The following is a 21,294-nucleotide window of genomic DNA, read 5'->3' as shown; positions in this document are numbered from 1 at the left end:
GAGCTACCTGGCCAAGGCATAATATTTTTGACTGTGTTCTTATGCTATACACTACATCTCCATGGCTTATTTATTTTATAACTGAAAGTTTATACCTCTTATTTCCCTTTACCTTTTTCACCATCTTGCCCCTCTTTGGCAACCATCAGTTGGAAGTAAGATATTAGTGTGTTCTTTAAGGTAAATGGTGTTCAGAGTTTGTGATAGAGCCAGAAAGCAATCCCTTACCCTCTTGGAACTGAAAATAAGTTCCAAAAAATACTCTGAATAGAGGAAAAAACCCACTGTGGTGCATTAAAGCTATCCTAATGACTTGGGTTAGCTCAGGCTTCAAACCTTTGCTCAAGCCTCAAGCCTGTTACGGAAATGTTTTAAATCTATCAACTGAACTGCTCAAGATAGATGAGATAAACGGTGGACTTCATGTGGTTAGAGCCTGACCTAAGGTGAAGAGGAGCCTGTTGTCCCTGCCTGACCTCTGCAACAGGTAATCTGTAACCTGGAGTTAGGTCTGTTTTAGATGTTGGGCTTTATAGGGTTTTTGCTTTTGGTAGAACAAGTACCAGTATTTGTTCTAATTGAGAGAATGTTTATTTAGGGGAGAAATGGAGAGGAATGCCGGAAGAGTCCTGCCTACTGTTTTTTTCAGGGAGGTGATGGGATTTATTTCCCCAACCTGTGTGTCTTAAGTGCATTGTCTAGGTCAGAGTCGAGTGCCACTTAGGCTAAAGCAGGTTTATGGCCCTGTGTGGATTGGCTGCTTTTGTTCTCTCTGCTGACCACAGTCTTCTATGTCACCCCAATTTGACAATGCAAATGTGGGATCCCACTATAGGTGCTCACTAATGGGAGTTGTTGATAGCAGATGCATTTTTACACCTTTTTATATTATCTCAAATTATCTTGTGAAACATGAGATTCCAGGGATGAGAAGACTAAGGCTCACAGTGACACAGCTAGTGAGGGGCTAAGTTGGAATTCAGTACCAGGCTGTCTGTCTTTGATGGTCTCTATACCGACTGCCTCCTGCAGAGAATGTTCTCTGGACTTGTCAGTGTTATTTGATATAATATACCAAGGACAGAAAGCACCCCATGACCAGAGGATCCCAGCTCTGCTTAGAATACTAGCTGTGTTCCTGCACGAGAGCACTGAATTGTCACAGGGTAGGGAGACAGAAGGAATGTTGTCCCCCTCGAGGATGTCCTGTGCTTTTCCTATCAGTGGCCTTCCTTCCGGGCCTGGCACAGTGGATGCCTCCCTGCCCCCACTCTGGGTGTGTTGTTGGCTGAAGAGATCTCTATGCTTATGGAGTTAACTTTGGGGAAACACCAAATTCTAGTGAGTTCCTTCAGCTTTGCAGTCACTGATTTTGATTAATCATTGGGATTTTTGGTGGCGTGTTAAGCTTTAAATCCCTCAGAAGATGTAATATGAAATAACTAAAAATTCAAGACTAGTTTTGGTGTAATTTAACTTGGGCTTAAATAATTATTGCGTTGGTGCTCAACGCAAAGTCATTTTATTTAGTGTAGAGGCTGTTCTTCAGAATACGGTAGATAATTTCATGACATTTTCCAGTTCTTGCTCTAAGATTCCTAATAAATTATAAAGGCAAACTATCCTTTTCCTTTCTTTGTCTGGATATTTTACTTCAGTTCATTAAAGATGAGAAAAGTTGTGTAACAGGAAAATTGCTCAAGTAATGGTCAGATGATATGGGATTTGGTCAAATGTCAACTATCTATCTGCATGGTGCTCTTTAAAATTCTTAATTTCTTTTTACTCTCCCCCTCCCCAAACTGGACTTCATTTTTTTATTATGAGAATAATCCATGCTCATTTTAGAAATTTAAAAAATGGTATACACAAGGAAGAAAATAAAAATGACTTATAACCCTACCATTCAAAGAAAAGATAACCTTTAAACATTTTTGGGTCTAATCTTCTAGCCTTTGTGTGTATGTATATATATGCACATATCCTTAAATACACACGCAGATACTGATTTATCTACTTTTGTTTTCATCATAATCAATTCTCCACTTGCCCATCACCTCTTCTCCACCCAGAGTGTAGTTAACTTGGAAAGAATTGTTTCCTAACCTATAAAGAAATTCTAGAATGTCTAACTTATTTAAGGCTGCTGTTTACTTCTAGATGTTCCTTTACTTTATTATAATTATTACCCACATAAAAAGTCAACATTGAGATGTTGATGGCAGTCATTTCAGTGGTGAGTGATCTATACCCATTGTCCAGTTTGGTAAACAGGAAAAATGGTCAGAAGCCCTGGAGGAGAAGAGGCCAGGGCGATGGGATCTAAAAGTACCATGAGAAAGCAAACACACTGATGATCTCAATCTTTTGTATGAGGAGACTGAAGTCCAAAGAAGTCTGGTTTTGTGCAGGCTTAGATTGTCAAAAAGGGGTGGGCCATGAGATACAGCCTGAAAACAAGCCATGCTGTGTGCCACGGCTGCCAGACTAATGACCCAGGGGGTAGGTACAAGTGCACTGGGTGAGGTCAGGCCCGGAGGTCGCTGCATTGATATTGGAACCTGGGGTTTTGTCAGGAGTTCTATTAGAAATTTCATTTTGTGAGTCACTTGTGTCCTGACTGCCTCGTGGTAAGAACATAGGCTCAAACTATGGGCTAAATTTCTTGGGTTAACTTTGGGTTTCACTAAACATTATCTTGAAATTTATGGTTGAGGAGAGGCTGTTGAGTATAAATTGCTAATGTGCTCTGCTGATTTCCATCAGCTATGTGATTTGACTGACAACAGTGTCAGCCTAGCCCACTGGGGTCTGGTGAATTACATCTGCTCAGCCAGAGTGTTTCTTAAGCTGGAATTGAAATGCATGGCTCTTTAGTTTCCAGTGTGATGCCACCACTCAGGCAATTGACTTTTGCTCTTCAGTCTCCAACAGGGGGAAATTATGAAATAAAATGGGGAGAGGCCAGGCATACTCAAGATTCAAACCCATAAATATAAATAACTGCAATTAATCATGTGCAGTCTCTCTTGTCTATTAAATCTATACTCAGTGGGTCAGTAAGTTTCACACAGCTCTTTAGCTTCTCAGCCTGTGGTTGGTGGGGAATGTTCCAGGTGTGTCAGCTTGTTGAGATGTGACCCAGGGTTCTTTACCAAGAAGAGTCCAAAATCAGTTCAAGATATAATGAGTTGTAGGGGCTGGGGGTGGGGGGTATCATTTGCAAACAACCCCAGCCCAAGGGGGAATAGAAATATAAAAAAGACGTCTGCTGTTGGCATTTGAGAGGCTCTCTCAGTAGATGCTCTTCTTTGTTACCAGGTTGTTAGGCTGAATGGGATGGAACAGTCTTTCAAGTGTGTAAGTTCAATAGATATTTACATTCAAGATTATCTCTGAAGTATTTGTTTTTCTATTATAGAATCCTGTTTTTGATTGTGGTTTACATTTTGACTTTTCTCATGTGATTTGTTAACTCTACCTCTCTCTATTATGTCCTTTTTTTATGCTCTTCTCTACTCACTGTGAACACAGCTTATAGTGTCTATAAGAAAAAAATGACTACTTTTACTGTTATTACCTTAGTAGGTAATAGGGGTAGTAGGTAGTTAGATCCTCTCTCCTTCCTCTTTTCTTCCTTCCTACAAATTTCATCATATTGTTGCACTGATTAAGACCCTTAGCTGAGTTCCTGTCTCTGTCTCTTCAGAATAAGCACCTCGCTAGGAGGCAGTCGTAGGCGGCTCAGCACCTGTCTCGCTCTCTGACCTCATTTGGAATCTGTTACCCTTGTCCTCTGTTGGGCTGCAGCCAGAGTAGCTTTCAGTTTCCACAGAGGCCAAGTTTGCATACCTGGTTCCTCCTTGTGTAAGGCCCTTTTCGCAGATCTCTGTGTGGCTGGTTCTTCCTCCTCAGTTACGTTTTTGCCAAATCACCTCAATAAACATTTTGTCTAAAGTGGATCCCCCTGCCCTCAGTCAGTCTCTAACCCAGTGATTTTCAGCTATTATGTCAGGGCACACTGGTGTGCCACAAGAATTTTTAAAATATGCAATACCTGGCTACTTAGTCAGGGGCACTAACCTCTTTCCCAAATAAAAAATGACAATAGCCAACACAAAAATAGCCATCTGATGTGAATGAATAAAAATTATACCTATTTTTTGGTTCAGATTGGCAAAAAATATAACACATTTTTTGGCATGCTGCAGAATTTTAGTAGTTTATGTGTGCCATGAGATGAAAAAGGTTGAAACTCACTGCTCTAATCTAATATTCCATCTTATTTTCTTCATAGCATTTGTCACTTTCAGAATACTCAATTTTAAAATTTGTTTACATGTCTAATTTTTATTCCCCCCAGTCTATGAGAACAGAGAAATTGCCAGCCACTAGAGCAGTGCTGAGTATATAGCAGGCATTCAGTGAATCCCAGTTGAATGCACATTGCAGGACTGAATGTGCTTCCTTTTATTTTCTTTGCCTGGGGAGGTCCTTCAGTGGTACTTCCTGAGTATTTGATTAAACTCTTGCTTTGATTATTTTCTTAGAGTGTACAGTTGTTATCTTACCCTCAGTAACTGTAAGGATGTTTTTCATAAGCTAGTCTTCCACAAGGAATTTTGAAGTTTTTATAGGAGTGGCAGATAGATTGTTTTTGGACCATTAATCTGTTAATTTTTCTGTAAATCCAAGAGAGCAGAGAAAAAATTATTCTGATTGTTTCTAGAGCAGAAGCAAACAGTATTGTCAAATTTTTTCAAGATAATGTGGGTCTGTTCTTTCTCTAATCTTGGACTGTGTGTGTTTGGTTTGAAATGCTTAATCTTCATCTTTTTTATGAAGTTTGTGTTGTCTCATCCATACTGTGTACAGGAAACTTCAGAAATTATCTGGTAAGTTCCACTGACCTAGATTAGAAGAGGGAGGGGGACAAAGCCCTTTGAATAGATAGAGCCAGAATGTTGAAAATCCAAATGCTAAGTTGCTAATAAGTTGCTCCTCTGCCTTCCTCAGAGTTACTTGTATTTTAAACAGTTTTAGCTAACTTGGTTCTCATACTTCTGACCACAGTGGTAACAAGTTTGAAGTAAGCTGGAGAGCTTAAAGATCAAAAGGGAAAATTATCACCAACCTGATAGTTTAAAAGAATCAGGAAAACTTTGTAAAGCAGACAGAGGAAGAATTCAAATGGGAATAGTCTGTTGGTTGGGGCCACTTAAGGAAGGGGCTAATAGTATTGTTCCTTCTGCTGTCCCTTGAGGACATTTATTACCCTTGGATAGCATAGTGTAATGTTCATATGGATGACTCTTAAGTCGTCAGTAATTGAATTCATGGGTAATATTTTTTATGTGAGAAGACAAATTATAGCCCTGGCTCGGTAGCTCAGTTGGTTAGAACATTGTCCCGATAACACCAAGGTTTCAGGTTCCTTCCCCAGCCAGGGCACATACAAGAAACAACCAATGAATGCATTAATAAGTGGAACAACCAATCCATGTTTCTTTCTCTCTCTAAAAATCAATAAATAAGAAAAATTAAGAAGACAAAATATTTAATTCAAAATAGTTTAGACATTAAAAAAAACCATAAACTCTCAAATGTAAACTCTTTCAGGGCAGGATTTCTGTATATTTACTCTCAGGTGTGTGTTTAGTGCCTAGGACCTGTTAGAGGTCTGTTAATAATTACTGAATGAAAGAATGAATTCGTGCCTTAACTACCAACATAGCTAAATAAATAGGACATTAAGATAGTAAGATTTTTTTCCTTCTGTATATTGAATGAAGAAAATAAGATAATACAAATTTAAATTTAAAATAGCTCTGCACACTTTCAGAGACACTTTATTTATACGTGGCGTGTGGAACCACAAATTCAAATGATAAAGCAAGTTAGTGGTAGAAACAGAATTACAAGGCAAGTCCCCTTAATCTCACCGTGCTGGTGATTTTTTAAATTCTGGTGTTTTGAGAGTTAGAATAATAAAGAGTTTTCTTTCTTTCTTTTTGTTTTTGCAACAATAGCAACTCTAGAGGAAATACTGAGTAGAACCCTTTATCTTTTCCTGTTCATGTTATTTAAATCTTAGTCAAATGTGAGGGTATTAGCTGTGCAACAAAGTGATTTCATGCAGAGTGACTGGACTTGTTTATAGTTTAGTACTTGAATGCTTTCCACTTAGGGTGGGTGCCAATCCTTTTCAAGAAGAAAAGGAAAATCTAAAAGGAGAGGTTTTAGAAGGATGCCTTATTCAAGAGGTCAGAATAAGATCTTATGACTAAGTTTGTTTTAGCCAAGATGACTAAGGAGATAGAAATAAAACTTTGCTCAGTATTTTTGCGTAGGTGAAGGAAGACCTATTTTTTTTTTTTTCGTTTTTGGGGGATGAGAGGACAACATTAACAAAATGCTGTATGATTTGTATTCCACACTTTTGAATGAATTTTTTGTTAGAAATATTAAGGGTCAGTCACTTTTAGGGATTGTGATAGATCACTAAGCCAAAAATATATTACGTGATTATGTTGACTGTAATACAGCTTAGATTTACTTTGCATGTGTGCTGTGTGTTTGTAATTTGGCCCTTTGTTGAGAATTACATTTATATATGCAATGGATTATTAGTTAGATGTGTAGGGGAGTATGTTTTAAATACAAATTTTGGCAGGCTGTAGGGGAGAAAAAGGCTATAGGATATAAAGTTAGTTTTGTTTCCTGGGAAGCTTCTCAAGCTCAAGGAGGTAGAATAATTGGTCTCTTACCCTAGTATACTTCTTGGCCTTTGTTATAACTCTCAACCATGGTTTGTGCATTAACAGAGCTGTAATAGAGCTGTAATCAAATTTAGAACTTTTTTTTACAATGTAAGTAAATTAAAGTAACTGAAATTATTGTGCTATAACTAATTATCATAAAATTAACATAGTTTTTATGAGCTCAGGATTTCATGAACCATGTTCAAGTATTTACTAAAATGCATTTGTAATGACATAAATATAATGCAATTGCAACTGGAACTTCTGAAAGAATTGGTGCATTTTCCTCTCATTCTGTGATAAAAATAATGAGCAAAAGCTAAGTAAGTCAACTGGCATCAGCATTTTGAAGTTAAAAAAGGCAGCTTTTCAAAGTTTTGTTTGCTTATTATATTGGAAGGCAGATTCTCAAAACTTCTTTAGCCATGCTATTCAAAAAATAAGAGATTTCAGAATAATGATCTTGAGTGTCTTTAAGATTTGTGAGTCTTCAAAGAAATATGACTATACTTAGTACATAGTTTTTTCTAATTTATAATGGTATATTTCATAAAATATAGGTTACTGAAGAATAATAAAAGAGACCTCTTATTAAGATTCAGGCAAATAAAAACTTAATTATCCAACATACTTCTTTTTCTGAACATGCTATTTAATTGAAGTTTTCTTAGGTTTTTATTTTTTGACTATAAAGTTTATTATTACCCATATACAGGATGGGGCAAAAGTAGGTTTACAGTTGTTTGTATGGAAAAATAATAGAATAATTAACAAATAATATAAAAATAAACTGTTTCATATACTCACAACTGTAAACCTACTTTTGCCCCACCCTGTGTGTTACAACCCCTTTTATTGATTTGCCGTGTCTATGTACTATTTTATAGCACATAAGTCCTTTTAAAATGCATTTATTTATATGGTGAAGTAATTTTTTTATGAAACATTTTGTGATGTATATTCAACAGCCATGATTGTTAGAATAAATCTGGATGAGAGGCTTAATGCACTTTACTGTAAAGAGATATTTCAAAGTCTATTGTTTGGTATGCAGTTTATTCTAAATCAAAGTAAAAGGCTGTTTTTCTTGTCTTAATTACTAAAGTGGATTCTATAAAAGCATGAAAAATCTAAAAAAGGATTTGTGCTGCCAAAGGAATGTGAACCATTTTTCTAACCCAACAACAGGGCTAGTAAAGGGGCAGAAAGATTCCAGGAGGCACAGGACCAATGTGGTCTATTTGCCTGAAGAACTTTTGTATGTGATTCATTGGTAACATTCCTTCTTTCTCAGGCAGAATTCAAGGTTTTTTTCAGTGTTTGCTGTACTGTTTCTTTAGTGAGGCATTTCTTATTAGGTAATATACAGGGCACAGCAAAAATAACACCCCTTTTTATTACAAAATCCTTTATTACAAAATCATAAGCATGTAATTCTATAACATAACATTTATCACACTCAAGCATACTATATAACATTTTAGGTGAAATGTTCAAATTAAAAGTATAAGTTACTACAGCCATATTATTTTTACCCTTCGAACCACACTCAAGCAGGCCTTACTGTATAAATGCAAGTTTGTTTAATTTTATACCAAGCATGTTAGGTAGGATTTTACAACTTTAAACAAAAATCCATTAATATACCCAGGATGATAGCAAATATATAATAATTTTGGTTTGAAAATGAATTTAAAATGGAGAACAAGTTTACTTGCATGAACTATCATTTTTATGGTTATTTAATAACAATTCTATTGAAAGCAAATCTTTCCATTAGGAATTAAACTGGTCATTTACACTTAATGAATTTAAATCTATTATTAGCTCAGATGGGCTTCATTGATTTCTTGTAGTTCTATAGTGAACCTCATGAAAATAAGGGGAAAAGGTCAGATTTGTGACTTTGTAGTACCGGTGTGCATTTTAGAAATGGCAGAAAACAAATACATAATATGGAAGTTGCCTTGAAAATGCAATAAAAAAAAATTAAGTCTTACACACCAAATGATTACCAAGTACAAACTTGTATCCTCGTATTCCTCTTTGGCCCTCTTCCCTCTTCGTTTTTATTTTAGAGTTATTTGTGAAATAAACCCTTTAATTGGTTATTAAATTTAAAAATATTAAGTTAAAAAATAAGTTAAAAAAATAACTTGCCCACGAAATAATTCATGTAGTAACATTTGAGACAGTTTTTTTCAGGAACAAATAGAGCCTTTTAACTGACTCACTTTAAATGGTTGTTGACCTTATATCCTCTTCTTTTTTTTTCCTTTTTGGTTCCTTTTGCTTACATTCCTTAAACTCTGATTTGAACCTCTGGAATCAACTAAGTCCATCTCTGTGCCAACTGCTTGTGCTGTCAGGTTTCCAGGATCCTGCCCTTGCTTGAGCCTGAGGCACAGTCCTGAGCTAACCTCTTTCTCAGTTATCTGTAGCTGTGTATTTGCTCCTGAAATGCTATAACTGACCTAAAAGTGCCCCAGAGGGACTAGTAAGAAGCTTTTTAAAAGTACTTTCTGGCTTGAAGCTATGCGAACAAATACAAACATAGCATCTCCTTTTATTTTCTCTTTGTTTCATGGTTTTGTTTTTTTCTTGTCTTTATGAAAATAGTCTGTTAAGATTTTTTTTTTCGTCTTTTGGGTTGGGCCCTTCTGGCTTGGGATTTCCTGGGGAAATAGGAAATAGAACATGCCTTTCCTATAGCAGTCTGACTTTCTAATGGGGAGTGAGAGGCAAGGACAAAGCTAGGGTTTAGATGTATATGATTATGTAGCTTTAACTTCCTAATCAACCACATCCAAATTTTTGGACATCCAGAATCTGTCAGTTCATTATATTTCTAACTTTTCTGCTGACTTTTACTTTGTTCTTTCATTTATCTTGTTTTTTTTTAAGATATTTTATTGATTATGCTATTACAGTTGTCCCATTTTCCCTTCACTTCCCTCCACCCTGTACACCCTCTCCCACCCATATCCCCCCCTTTAGTCATGTCCATGTGTCATAATTTCTTTAGCTTCTACATTTCCTATACTATTCTTACCCTCCTATCTATCTATTTTCAACCTACATTCTGTGCTACTTATTCTCTGAATCTTTTCCCCCTCTCTCCTCCTCCCACTCCCCCATTGCTAACCCTCCATGTGATCTCCATTTCTGTGGTTCTGTTCCTGTTCTAGTTGTTTGCTTAGTTTCTTTTGGTTTTGCTTTAGGTGTGGTTGTTAATAATTGTGAGTTTGCTGTCCTTTTACTATGCATGTTTTTTCTTTGCCTTCTTTTCTTAGATAAGTCCCTTTAACATTTAATAAAACAAGGGCTTAGTGATGATGAACTCCTTTAACTTGACCTTATCTGAGAAGCACTTTATCTGCCCTTCCATTCTAAATGATAGCTTTGCTGGATAGAGCAATCTGGCATGTAGGTCCTTGCCTTTCATGACTTGGAATATTTCTTTCCAGCCCCTTCTTGCCTGTAAGGTCTCTTTTTGAGAAATCAGCTGACAGTCTGATGGGAACTCCTTTGTAGGTGACTGTCCCCTTATCTCTTGCTGCTTCTAGGATTCTCTCCTTCATTTTTACCTTGGCTAATGTAATGATGATGTGCCTTGGTGTGTTTCTTTTTGGATCCAATTTCTTTGGGGCTCTCTGAGCTTCCTGGATTTCTTGGAAGTCTATTTCCTTTGCCAGAATGGGGGTGTTCTCCTTTATTATTTGTTCAAATACGTGCTCAATCTGTTGCTTTTCCTCTTCCCCTTCTGGTACCCCTATAATTTGGATGTTGGAATGTTTAAAGATGTCCTGGAGGTTCCTAAGCTTCTCCTTGTTTTTTTGAATTCTTATTTCTTCATGCTTTCCTGCTTGATTGTTTTTATCTTCCTTCTGGTCCACTCTATTGTTTTGAGTCCCAGTTTCCTTCCCTTTACTTTTGGTTCTCTGTGCATCTTCCTTCATCTCTTTTATGGTAACCTGCATTTTTTCTGTAATTTGTGCCCAAAATCAACCAATTCTGTGAGCTTCTTGATCACCAGTGTTTTGAACTGTGCATCTGATAGATTGGCTATTTCTTAGTCGCTCAAAAGGATGAGTCCTGGGGGACTGATCTGTTCTTCTGTTGGACACATGTCTCACTCTCTCTCCTTTTTTTTTTTTTCCATGTCTGGTCGCTCTTGTTATGGTGAGGGGCAGAGCCTTAGGTGTTCCCCTGGGCTGGGCACCCCAATCGCTAGATTGTGACATTGTATGTGGGGGTGGGGGTGGGGACGGGGGCGGGAGGGGACAATGGCAGTAGCTCCGTTCTCCTGGGATCTCAGCCCCTTCTCTGGGATCCTGGGTTGTGCGCTCTGCCCTGGTTCACAATGCCGCCTCACTGGGTCCGCCAGCTGCCGGTTGCGTACTCAGGGACCCCCACTGTGTCCTGGAAGGCTTACACGCTCCCGGTTGCCTTTTGCGCCCAGTTCTCCCTGATCTCCCCGAGCCCGCTCTTCCTCTCAGCCCCTCCTACCGGTCTGGATGAACGGGTCTACTTCAACTTCTTGGCTGTCCACTTCCATTCAGATAAATTCTCAATCAGTTCTGGGTGTTATTCTGGCTCTAAATTGTTGTTGTTCTAATCTTGGTTGTGTGTGGAGGTATGGTGCATTCACCTATGCCTCCATCTTCCATTTATCTTGTTTTATCACAATACTTTTCTCAATTTCAGAAAAAACTTTTCTTCTTAGATATTCTGTTCAGTGTACATGTTTTTTACAACTCTAGTTTGTTGAGTTTATGGCTTTACAATTTTATTTATTTAATAATAGGGGAAAGGTAGAAGGTGGTGATTCAAAGATAAAATTATCTGCTATTTTCTTAGGACTTGGTATATTCACTTATTTCCATTGGGATAATATTTTGTGGATAAGCCCTGGGTCCATTTCCTATCCAGACTTAATAAAGGACTATTGATTTTTCAGTTTATGGACTAGGACTCTTCTCTTGTTCTGAAGAAGAGGCCAGTGGGCCTCAGATGCTGACTACTTTGTTCATTTAGGGTCTGACAACTTTCAAAAAGCATGTTTGTGTTTCTGCAGGGATCACATGCTGCTGTGTGACATGTGTATGTGTAGAAGTGCCTCCACTTGGCAGGGGAGAACTCCTTTGCAGTGTTGACACTGTAACGTCAACCTTGGTGAAAGAGACGTTAGTATATGGTGTGCTTTGATTGTTACTGTGTTAAGCACTTTACAGCCTATGCTTGGTTAGCCTGAATTACGATGTACTTTCGTGTAGAGAAGTGTACAAAACATTTGATATCATATCAACTGGAATGATAAAGGGTTTGCTTAATTGAAACATGTCTTGTTCGAAACACCCAGAAATCTTGACTTTTATAGATAAAATGGGGCTGCTCGTTGGGAAATTACTTTTGAGCTCATTCCCTCTTGCTCCATTTTGCTGTGGACTTGCCACGAAGTTCCATGGCTGCTTAGGACTTCCTCTGATGAGGTCCCACACCCTTATCTTGTGAGATTCATATAACTGTGTCCCATAAGTCCCTGTATTTGTATACAGATGTACCTTGAGGCCTGGCCCTTTGGGTTGTACCTTTTGTGAGTTTGATTGAGTGTCATGACTCAAAGTGGACGAGGAACAGTTTTCTGTGCACAGCTGCAAAGTGGGTGACTGCACAATTGAAGGGTAAGGAGCTTCTTGCTACTTTTGAACCTGCATATACTTATGTAAAGGGCTTAGCGAAGTAGCACATGCTGCATACATCTAGATTACATCCTGGTATTTTTATTTTATGTTTTAAATTTCTCATTCATCTGGGTTTCTCAGTTTATGTGATCAGGGTGGCATGGAATCCTTTATATTTTGCTAGAGAACACATGGACTGCAAAGCTTATGATTGAAATTACTCTTCTAAAAATGATCTTTGAGCTATACTTCCTCCCCCAACCCCTCCCCAAACACACACTGACTACATTTGCAAGGGAAGATGGGAAAGAAATATGCTTATATTTATGCTGGCAAAAGATTTGAAACCCTGAGAAGTCCCAATTTTTCTTAAGTTAATGGTGAGCATGGAGATTGGAAAGGAAATTGCTGTTTCTACACAAGAGGCCCAAGGATAGGAGAATTTTTGTAAAAGTGAAGGCCTTTAGTGGATATCCACAGAGGAGTGATAATCCATATGGATAGATTTTTATTTATACTAAATTAAGAGAGGAGCTAGGACTGTAAGATGGAGAGAGGAGTTTGAAGACTCTATTTCAGGAATTCAGGGGCCAGGAAGTGTGCTCTTATTCTGGAATAAATTTGCTTGTGGGTGGTTGCTGAGGGGACCCTTAGTCTCTTTTAGTGGATAGTTATTTCTTGTTTCTAAGTCTAAAATGTGTGGTTAAGTCATTCAAATGCATGATTTAGCTGAGAGAGTAGCCTTCCTGCCGAATAGGAGGAGGCAGAAAGGATAGCACTCAAGAGTGTTTGCAGTAGGATCTGAGCAGATGTTCACATTGCTGTGTTTTTAATGGGACTCCTGAAAGGACAGCTAAGAATTAAGTTGAACCAGATAAATTGCAGGGATAGATAAAAACCTGGGTCAACAGACTGAGAAGTGGCAAACCCAGTTTTTGTTTGCCAGAGTACATGTCTTTGTGCCTGTAGTTCTAGGCAGAAGATTCCCCAAACCCTACCTTTAGCTCTCACTACTCTTGTAAGTTTGAGACCCACCTGTCTGTTTGCTGTCTTCTCCACATAGGTGTTCTGTCAATATTTCAAATCCCCCTAATTCCAAACTAAGTTCTTTTCCACTAAACCTGCTTCTCTTTCTAAATCTTAGTGTTGAAATGTTGGGGCCAGTTCCCAGTTACCCGGGTTAAAACCCCTGTGGTGTTCAGTCTCTTACTGCTCCCTTCTATAACTGGTTTTCAGGTCTTGTCATGGTTTCTAGTTGGTGCTGCCATTAGAGATTTCTGCAAAGCATCAGTCCCTGTATTTGCATTTTTCAAATAGTCCTAACCAGGCTCTCATTCTCTCACCTGGGGACTATTTCATTGCCTTCCAGTTGGTCCCTCTGACTTGGTCATAAGCTTACTCTTTGTTTTCTTCTAGGAGTTTTATGGCTTCAAGTTTTATGTTTAAGTCTTTGATTCATTTTGAATTGATTTTTGTATATGGTGTAAGATAGTGGTCTAGTTTTAGTCTTTTTTGCAGGTGGTTGTTCAGTTTTCCCACCACCATTTATTGAAGAGACTATCTTTTCCCAGGGGAATAGTCTTGGTTCCTTTGTCAGAAATTAGTTAACCATATAAGTGTGCATTTATTTTTGAGTTCTTGATTTTGTGTCATTGATCTGTGTACGTTTTTTGTAAATACCATACTTTTTTGATTTCTGTAGCTTTGTAATACCAGGAATTGTGATACCTTCAGCTTTGTTCTTTAAGAATAGCCAAAGATTGCTTTGGCTATTGGGGATCTCTTGTCTATCAGAGTATTAATAATATTCAACAAAGCACAACTATAAGACGGAGTTATAAGACAGACTTTGGTATTTAATTCTCTCAATTCATTGTAATCCCTTGAGGACTGTTGCTATACCGACAAGTATATTTAATTGAGAACCTTTTCATCTAGGGTTTTGTTTAGTTGAGCTAGTGTTCTCCTTGCAAGAATTGGAGGGCCGACACTGGTCTGTACAAATGCAGGAGTCACTCCTGAGTCAGTGTATTTGGGATTTAATTTATGGGCTTTTATTGGACATCAGGCTATGCTAACTCAGCTAAGCTATTTTTTAGGATAATTTTTCCACCTTTGGTTTTCTTGTCCTTTGAGTTGGAAAAGATGAAGATTTATTGATATTTTTGTTCCCCTTTGCTAATTGCTGGTTGCAGCTTTTATTTGGAAGGAAATAATCTTTTTGTAATCATTGTAAAATCTTTTCTCCTTATAATGGAATGTCAATGGATGTAAATGGTCCACAGCATATGGTTTATTTTTATCTGATTTTAAATTTCTTTCAACATTAAGGCAAAGTTCTTACATTATATGGCAGAAGGTTTCTAATAGATTTTTATCAGAGGGTTTTTCACTGCCTTAGTGAGACCCTAATGCCAAGGGACTTTGGGTGAGTTTTCAGAATAGAACTTTGTAACAGAATAGTAACAGAAACACATGGTGTGGCTTTTGGGAAGAAGTTGCCTTTTGAGAACAAAGGCAGGACAGAACTATGCTATTATGCTGTGCTTAACAGCATAGACTAAGTTGTAGTTTTGTCACTTCCTAGGGAGTGATGTTGGGCAAATGCACTATTGCCTCTTTTATGAAATTCTGATGTTGTAATGTTGATGTGAGCTGATATATATAAAGGATGAGAAGCATGGTACTTATATTAGCAAATACTCAATAAATGGCAAATATTGTCATTATAACAATAATCATTATCATCATCAGCAGCAGCAGCATCATCATAGGAGAGCCAGGTCAAATTGACTGATTCTGTGCTTCTGTTTTTTAATTACTTGTAAGAGTGATTTATTCATTACAACTAGCTGGATGATCTTATGGATGAATTTGATCACAATAGAAATTCCCTAAGTATTGGTTATTTTATGAAATTACTGAAAAGAGAAATTGATTATAGTCAATATTATTGCTAACTTTGCAAAATAATTTTGTTAGTATTAGTGGCTCATTGAGAAACCCTAAGAAAATATCCTCCTTAACAAGTTTTGGTTCCAGACAAATGAAATTTAAGCAATATAATAGGTGGCAAGGAATACAGGAACCTAGGTGGCAAGGAATACAGGAACGTAGACAACTGGAAAAACTACCTCCAAACTTAACTGGCTGAGTGAACACCTTTGCTGAAACATTTTCATTGACTGTGTTATATGACATCCCTTAGTTGGCTGTGTTGATGTGTGGTATCCTTTCTGAGGTCATAAATGACATTATCAAGGCAGGAGCAATGATACTGAGCTAAAAGTCAATCAGCTACAAAACACAGCCAAGGGAACACCAGGCAGCTGTCTGTGTGGGGAGGGCAGATGGATTGTTTAGGTATTTACTAGGTCTCTATTCTCTGTCCCTAATTGTCAGGGGAACTCAGTTAACCTGGAGATAACACACTATCAACTCTGGGCTGCTAGGGTTTCTTTTGTGCCATAGGAATTCATTTGAGCATAGTAGTTCTAGGAATGGTGATGGTTAGCTGTAACAAATGGGTGCCTTCCAAATAGGCTAAGTTGTGGTTTTTACTGTCAGAGCAACATTGGACATTAGGTTTTGTTTATGGTTGACTGAATGATGAACAGAGGCTCCTAGCTAGCATATACCAACTGTTTTTGCGTAATGTGGGGGTGAGAGGATGGTTGATATGGAGAAGGGACAGTCAAGAACAGAACTCTGGCCCTGGCTGGTGTGGCTCAGTGGGCTGAGTACAACCTGCGTACCAAAGGGTCACCATTTGGAATCCCAGTGGGGCACATGCCTGGGTTGTGGGCCAAGTCCCTGTTAGGGGGCACATGAGAGGCAACCACACACTGATGTTTCTCTCCCTGTCTTTCTCCCTCCCTTCCTCTCTCTCTAAAAGTAAATAAATAAAATCTTTAAAAAAGAGTAAGAGAGAAGAGACCTCCAGCCACAGAGAACAGATGCATGTGAAATATTTTTCTGGTGAGCATCTTAATAAAGATGAGTTTTAGAATTTAGAATTTTGTCAGAAGGAATGAGATCAGAGTAAAAATAAAGTTTTAGGAAATGCCAACTTTTATTTTAGTATATAATTTAAAGTATTCCAAAATAAATTTTCTGTACGATCGTAGTTACCAACTGTACTGCAGTTCTTTGTTTAAGGACCCAAACATTTGAGGTGTCATAGTTTACATTGAGATACTAAAAGTTTTTTACTATATCTAGGTTAAAACTGACTTGATGTTAAATACTTTCTTGAGTTATGAAATATCTGTAGAGTATCAGGCGTATTATCCAGACAGGTCAGACCTCCGCTCATTCAGGAAAATAGGAGAGAGACTTCCCTGAAAGATGCAGGTGTGCCAGCTGGAATTGTGAGTAAAAGTCTTAGGTGGGTAATAGTGGCTGTAGGTTAGAATGTTTTTTGGTGATCACACAGTGTTATCTTTTTTTGTTTAGCAGAATAAAAGCTGGCTAGAGCTGTTTTGGTGGGATTTTAATTTTTATGCCTTTTTTTGTTTCTGAAAAGTAAAGAATATTTAAGTCTTCAAAAAACTTAAAAAATTTCATGAGTCTAATAGAAATATTTTTTTAAAAAGGTGAGAAGAAATACAGTCAAGAGCTAACACAATGCAAGACTTTAGAAATATACAGTGAGCATAAGAGTACTTGATCTGGAGGGTTTTCCCTGTAAATTGTGGTGTCATGCAACTCTGGCTAGAGATAACTTTTTAAAAAAAGTTTCTTCAGCAAAAGGAAGTGCAGCAGTGTTGAACTGGCACTTTGAAAAAGGACCAAGGCATGGTTTCCTTTGACTTTTTGTCTGTGAAGTGTAGATTCTAAGATGGAAATGTAAGTGTGTGGGCCTTGAACTCTAGTGAGAACTTCATTAGGAAGGGGAAAAACACACTCAGGAGTTGTGCCACGATTTGAATTAAACCCTTGCCCAAGAACCTGAAGCAGGCATGACTGTTTATTGTCATGCTGAGTGATAGAAGACTGCTACCCATTCTCCTTGTAGAGGGGATTAGTGGCTGAACAAATCTGCAAGGACAGCATGCAGTTTTGTCGGATATACAATGACATTTCTTTTCACAGTTCCCTTGACTTTATACTATCTGAGTACCCCAGGTGTCCCTTAATTTGCTTTTCTTTCTTTAATTCCTGTTCGAAAGTAACTTTTGTAGAGTCAATTCCCATGTCTAGGATTTTTTTGTTTATTGTTTTTGAATGGTAATATTCAAATAGACATGTTAGTAACTTCCTTATTTTATGTTTTCTTTTCTGGTTTAACATAGTTTCATTACCTGTACAGTCTCTTTTTATTATTGGGACTGTTAATGCAATAAAAATCCTAATTAACTTTTTGTCTCCCCCTTCCCCTTTTTTTGTAGGTTAAGAAATGGCATTTAAAAAAGCAGTGAAAGGGACTATTCTTGCTGGAGGAGGTGCTCTTGCAACTGTCCTAGGCCTCTCTCAGTTTGCTCATTACCGAAGGAAGCAAGTAAGTAATGGTGTATGTATTTATTATACTATAAACTTAAATCTGTTAAAGAACAATGTGTGGGAAGGACTCATGGACATGGACAGCAGGGTGGTGATTACAGGGGGAGGGAGGTAAAAGGGGACTAAATGGTAATAGAAAAAAATAATAAAGATTATACATTAAAAAACAGTATGTACACTAATGATTTTATTAGAAACTGTCAGCTTGATGTGAAAGACACTCATTTAGAATATTGCCTTAATGATCCTTGAGAACTGTGTGTCTCTGATTTTTTCAAAGTTAATTTCTTTATCAGAAAGCATTATATAATTTAGCCTCTGTTTTGGCTTTTTAGTTTTAAAAGACTGCTTCATTTCTAAGTGCCAGGGTTTGTTCATTTAGACTTTCCTTGTTTAATTCTCCAAATGTCTGGATACTCTCTATGTCCCTGCCAGAAGTTTGTCTTACTAGAAGGCAGGCAGTTGAGAAAGGGAATGGAAAAGAAAGAGCCTATGTAAGAGGCCCTACTTTGAACCTTCATTTTATTTGTAAATGGTTAGTTATGTAGTATTACATTATATTTGGTAAAATTTTTATGGGAAAATCATGAAAATGAGATTGGCATGAAGTTTCCAAATAATTTAAAATGCTGAGTTTATTTTTCATTTTATTTTCCTTTGGAGAAAAAAGGCACTACAACCATGCTTTCCATGGTTCAAATTAATGCCAGGAAATAATTTTGGTGAATAGTTTCATGTTTTTCAGGCTTGAATGCTGGTAGCCACCTCCCTAGTCAATATAAGTCCCCCCATGATATAAGGGTATTTTGTGATACCAGCTGGGTGGTACATTTCCAAAGCAAAGATGGTGGTGAAGGAAATTGGGTAGCTTTTATAGCTGGATTATCTATGAATGACTAATTTTCTACATTGTTGTGAAAACCTTTAAGCCATGGTTGTCTTGCACTGGTGGTTTGGGTTGTTTTGGGATACTAGGCGGTAGAGCCAGCCACATTCTTGGAGTCCCATGTCCTAAATGGGAGATACAACTTTAAATACACATACTAGGAAGAATCAATTCTCTGGTTTATAAGGTTTTTGTTTTTTTTTTTTTGTAAGCTTATTTTCAGTGCTTCCTCCTGTAGTGGGCAATGTTGAACAGGTTATGTTAGTCTTTTTCATTCTTAACTATGATCATGTTACATTAAGGTTTTTCCAGGTGTATATGTTTTAGTTATTATTAATTGACTAACTTGTTATGGAAGTTACCTTTACTAGATAATGCATACTCTCTTTTAAAATGTTGTATTGGTTCCTTAAAAGTGAGTGTGAAAAAATGTTACTTCTGTTGAGGCTATTTCAGAAGAGCAGTTATGTTTAGGACTTGGGCTTTAATGGATTAGATTACTTCTGCCATCCTTAACCAGTGCTATCTGTAACGACACTGGAAAATGCCAGTGCAAAGGTAATGACATTTAATATGATGAGTTGTTGCTAAATTTGAACATGGTTTATGCCTTTTAACCACGGTAAGGCATGTTCTACCTCAGAGCTTATAACTTAACTTTGTACTTTTTTCTTTTTAATGTTTGATTTCTCTTTAATCTCAAAAAGCAGAATAACAGTTGATACTTTCTCCATTCAGTCTTGTTAGGGGTTAGTTTTAGTCAATAAAATCAAGGCAAACAAGGGTCTGTTGATTTCTGGGACATTTTGTCATTTTCTCCTTCCTACATTAGACATCCTGGCCACCCTAATAGCCAAAATGAAACAGATACCAGCAGTTTGAGTCATTTATAATTTCAAGCTGACAAGTGTTTTTGAGAAAAATCATCGTAGGCATATTCAGTCAATGAGTTGCATAAGATATGCATCCAAGTGTGTGCATTCTTTTGTGATAATTCCTGTATCTTTAAGCCACTGCTATCAGCATATTTTGGGTAGCAGGTTGAGATGTAGCCATAGTGATTGGCAAAAAAAAAAAAAAAAAGTCTGGGGGAGGTGCAAGAGGGGACAAGGAGAACAATTCATCTGAGCCATTGACATAAATGACCACAGGCCTCAGCTGTCTACTTTCAGAAAATATCTGCCAATCAGAACCATTCAGGGGGCGGAAATTTTCCTGACTTCAATAGTCAAGAAAAATCTGCCCCTTGATACTCATTATTTGGCTGAGTTTTATAGAAGCATGGCCTTAACTGTGACTAGGCAAGCTTCATTTTTTAAAACAGAACAACAGTCTATAGTATTAGCTTGTGTTTATATATTTTTTCCAGTTTTCTAGGATGATTCCAACTGATAAATTACTCTCTTTTAAGAGTGAGTCGGAGTTGAAAGCCCACAGTGCTGATGTATGAGAGAGCCATCTCCTGACTTTAAGTTCAGGCACATTTTGGTGGCATTTTTAAATCTGCAGTTCTGTCTCCCTGGCCCCTAGCTTGTGCTCATTTGATATTCCCAGTACAAAGCTTCCTTCCTAAAATACAGACAGGGGTTGCATCCTAAATACAAACAAATTGATTCTAAAAGTTGATCAATTGTTAAAGCACATTTGATGATGGGGTAGTTCTGTAAGTGTTTGGGTGCCAACTCAGTTAAATTAGCTTATATTTGCAAGGGAGAGAATAGAATGGAAACTATCATATATACTTTCTTTATTAATTAAACAGAAAAAACAATTAAATTGGATAAGATGTAGTCCACTTTACATTTTACATGATAGCAACAATTTTTTTGTCTCACTTTACTTTGTAGTACTTCCTTCATACGAGCACATTGTTTACATTTATATTATGTGTTTCAATGGTGAATAGTGTCCACTGTTGACCCAAGTGAAGCCTAGAGATTTTTATTTCTTTTGTGATGAGGTCAGATTTAGAAAGGATAAAGATGATGGCCTAAGGAGAGAGCTGATATTATCATTATTGTATATATTTTTGGAGCTAGGCAAACTAAATCTGCACTTCAGTGCAGAAGCTGGTAGGAGCAAGGAGATGAATGTCAGCTGAGTTTTGACCGTGTCCACCTGCAGGGGAGGAGGTTTGTGGGCACAGTGCATCCCCATCACAGGTCCCCTTTAGTTTCGGATGTAAGGTTTTTCGAGGGGTCTTGAAGAGGCTTTCTGTTAATTTCAGCCCCTGCCTTTTTTTATTTCCTTACCCACAGGTAGGTGACTAAGTTTCCACAAAGGCTCCTTGATTTTTCCTCTGTCCAGACCAGCCATGTGTCAAAGGACAGAGGCTGAGTATTGGGGTACACATCCTAGCTCTGACTTCAGTCCCACCAGGAATGTAGCAAGCTAACAGCTTTTGGAGCGGTGGGCAGATTTTCAGGAGCAAGGTGTTTGTCACTTCCTATTTATTATAGGT

At 37.5% G+C, this 21,294-nt stretch overlaps 1 protein-coding gene across 5 annotated transcripts in view; it reads left to right on the top strand.

The window, feature by feature from the left end:
- Positions 1-21,294, top strand: part of GPD2 (glycerol-3-phosphate dehydrogenase 2) — a 143,534-nt gene that overhangs the window by 16,486 nt on the left and 105,754 nt on the right. For all 5 annotated transcript variants that reach the window (XM_045857225.1, XM_045856888.1, XM_045857142.1 and 2 more), the window contains one exon: positions 17,836-17,945. In XM_045857225.1, the coding sequence (XP_045713181.1) occupies positions 17,844-17,945 (102 nt within the window). In that variant the 5' untranslated portion in view covers positions 17,836-17,843. The remainder of the gene's footprint in view (positions 1-17,835; positions 17,946-21,294) is intronic.

This window comes from Phyllostomus hastatus, unplaced genomic scaffold, assembly GCF_019186645.2.
Source record: "Phyllostomus hastatus isolate PE091 unplaced genomic scaffold, TTU_PhHast_1.1 phas_contig_1, whole genome shotgun sequence".
In the NCBI taxonomy this organism is placed as follows: Eukaryota; Metazoa; Chordata; class Mammalia; order Chiroptera; family Phyllostomidae; genus Phyllostomus; species Phyllostomus hastatus.
The sequence above is the reverse complement of the archived record's forward strand: the minus strand, read 5'-3'. Positions and strand labels throughout refer to the sequence as shown.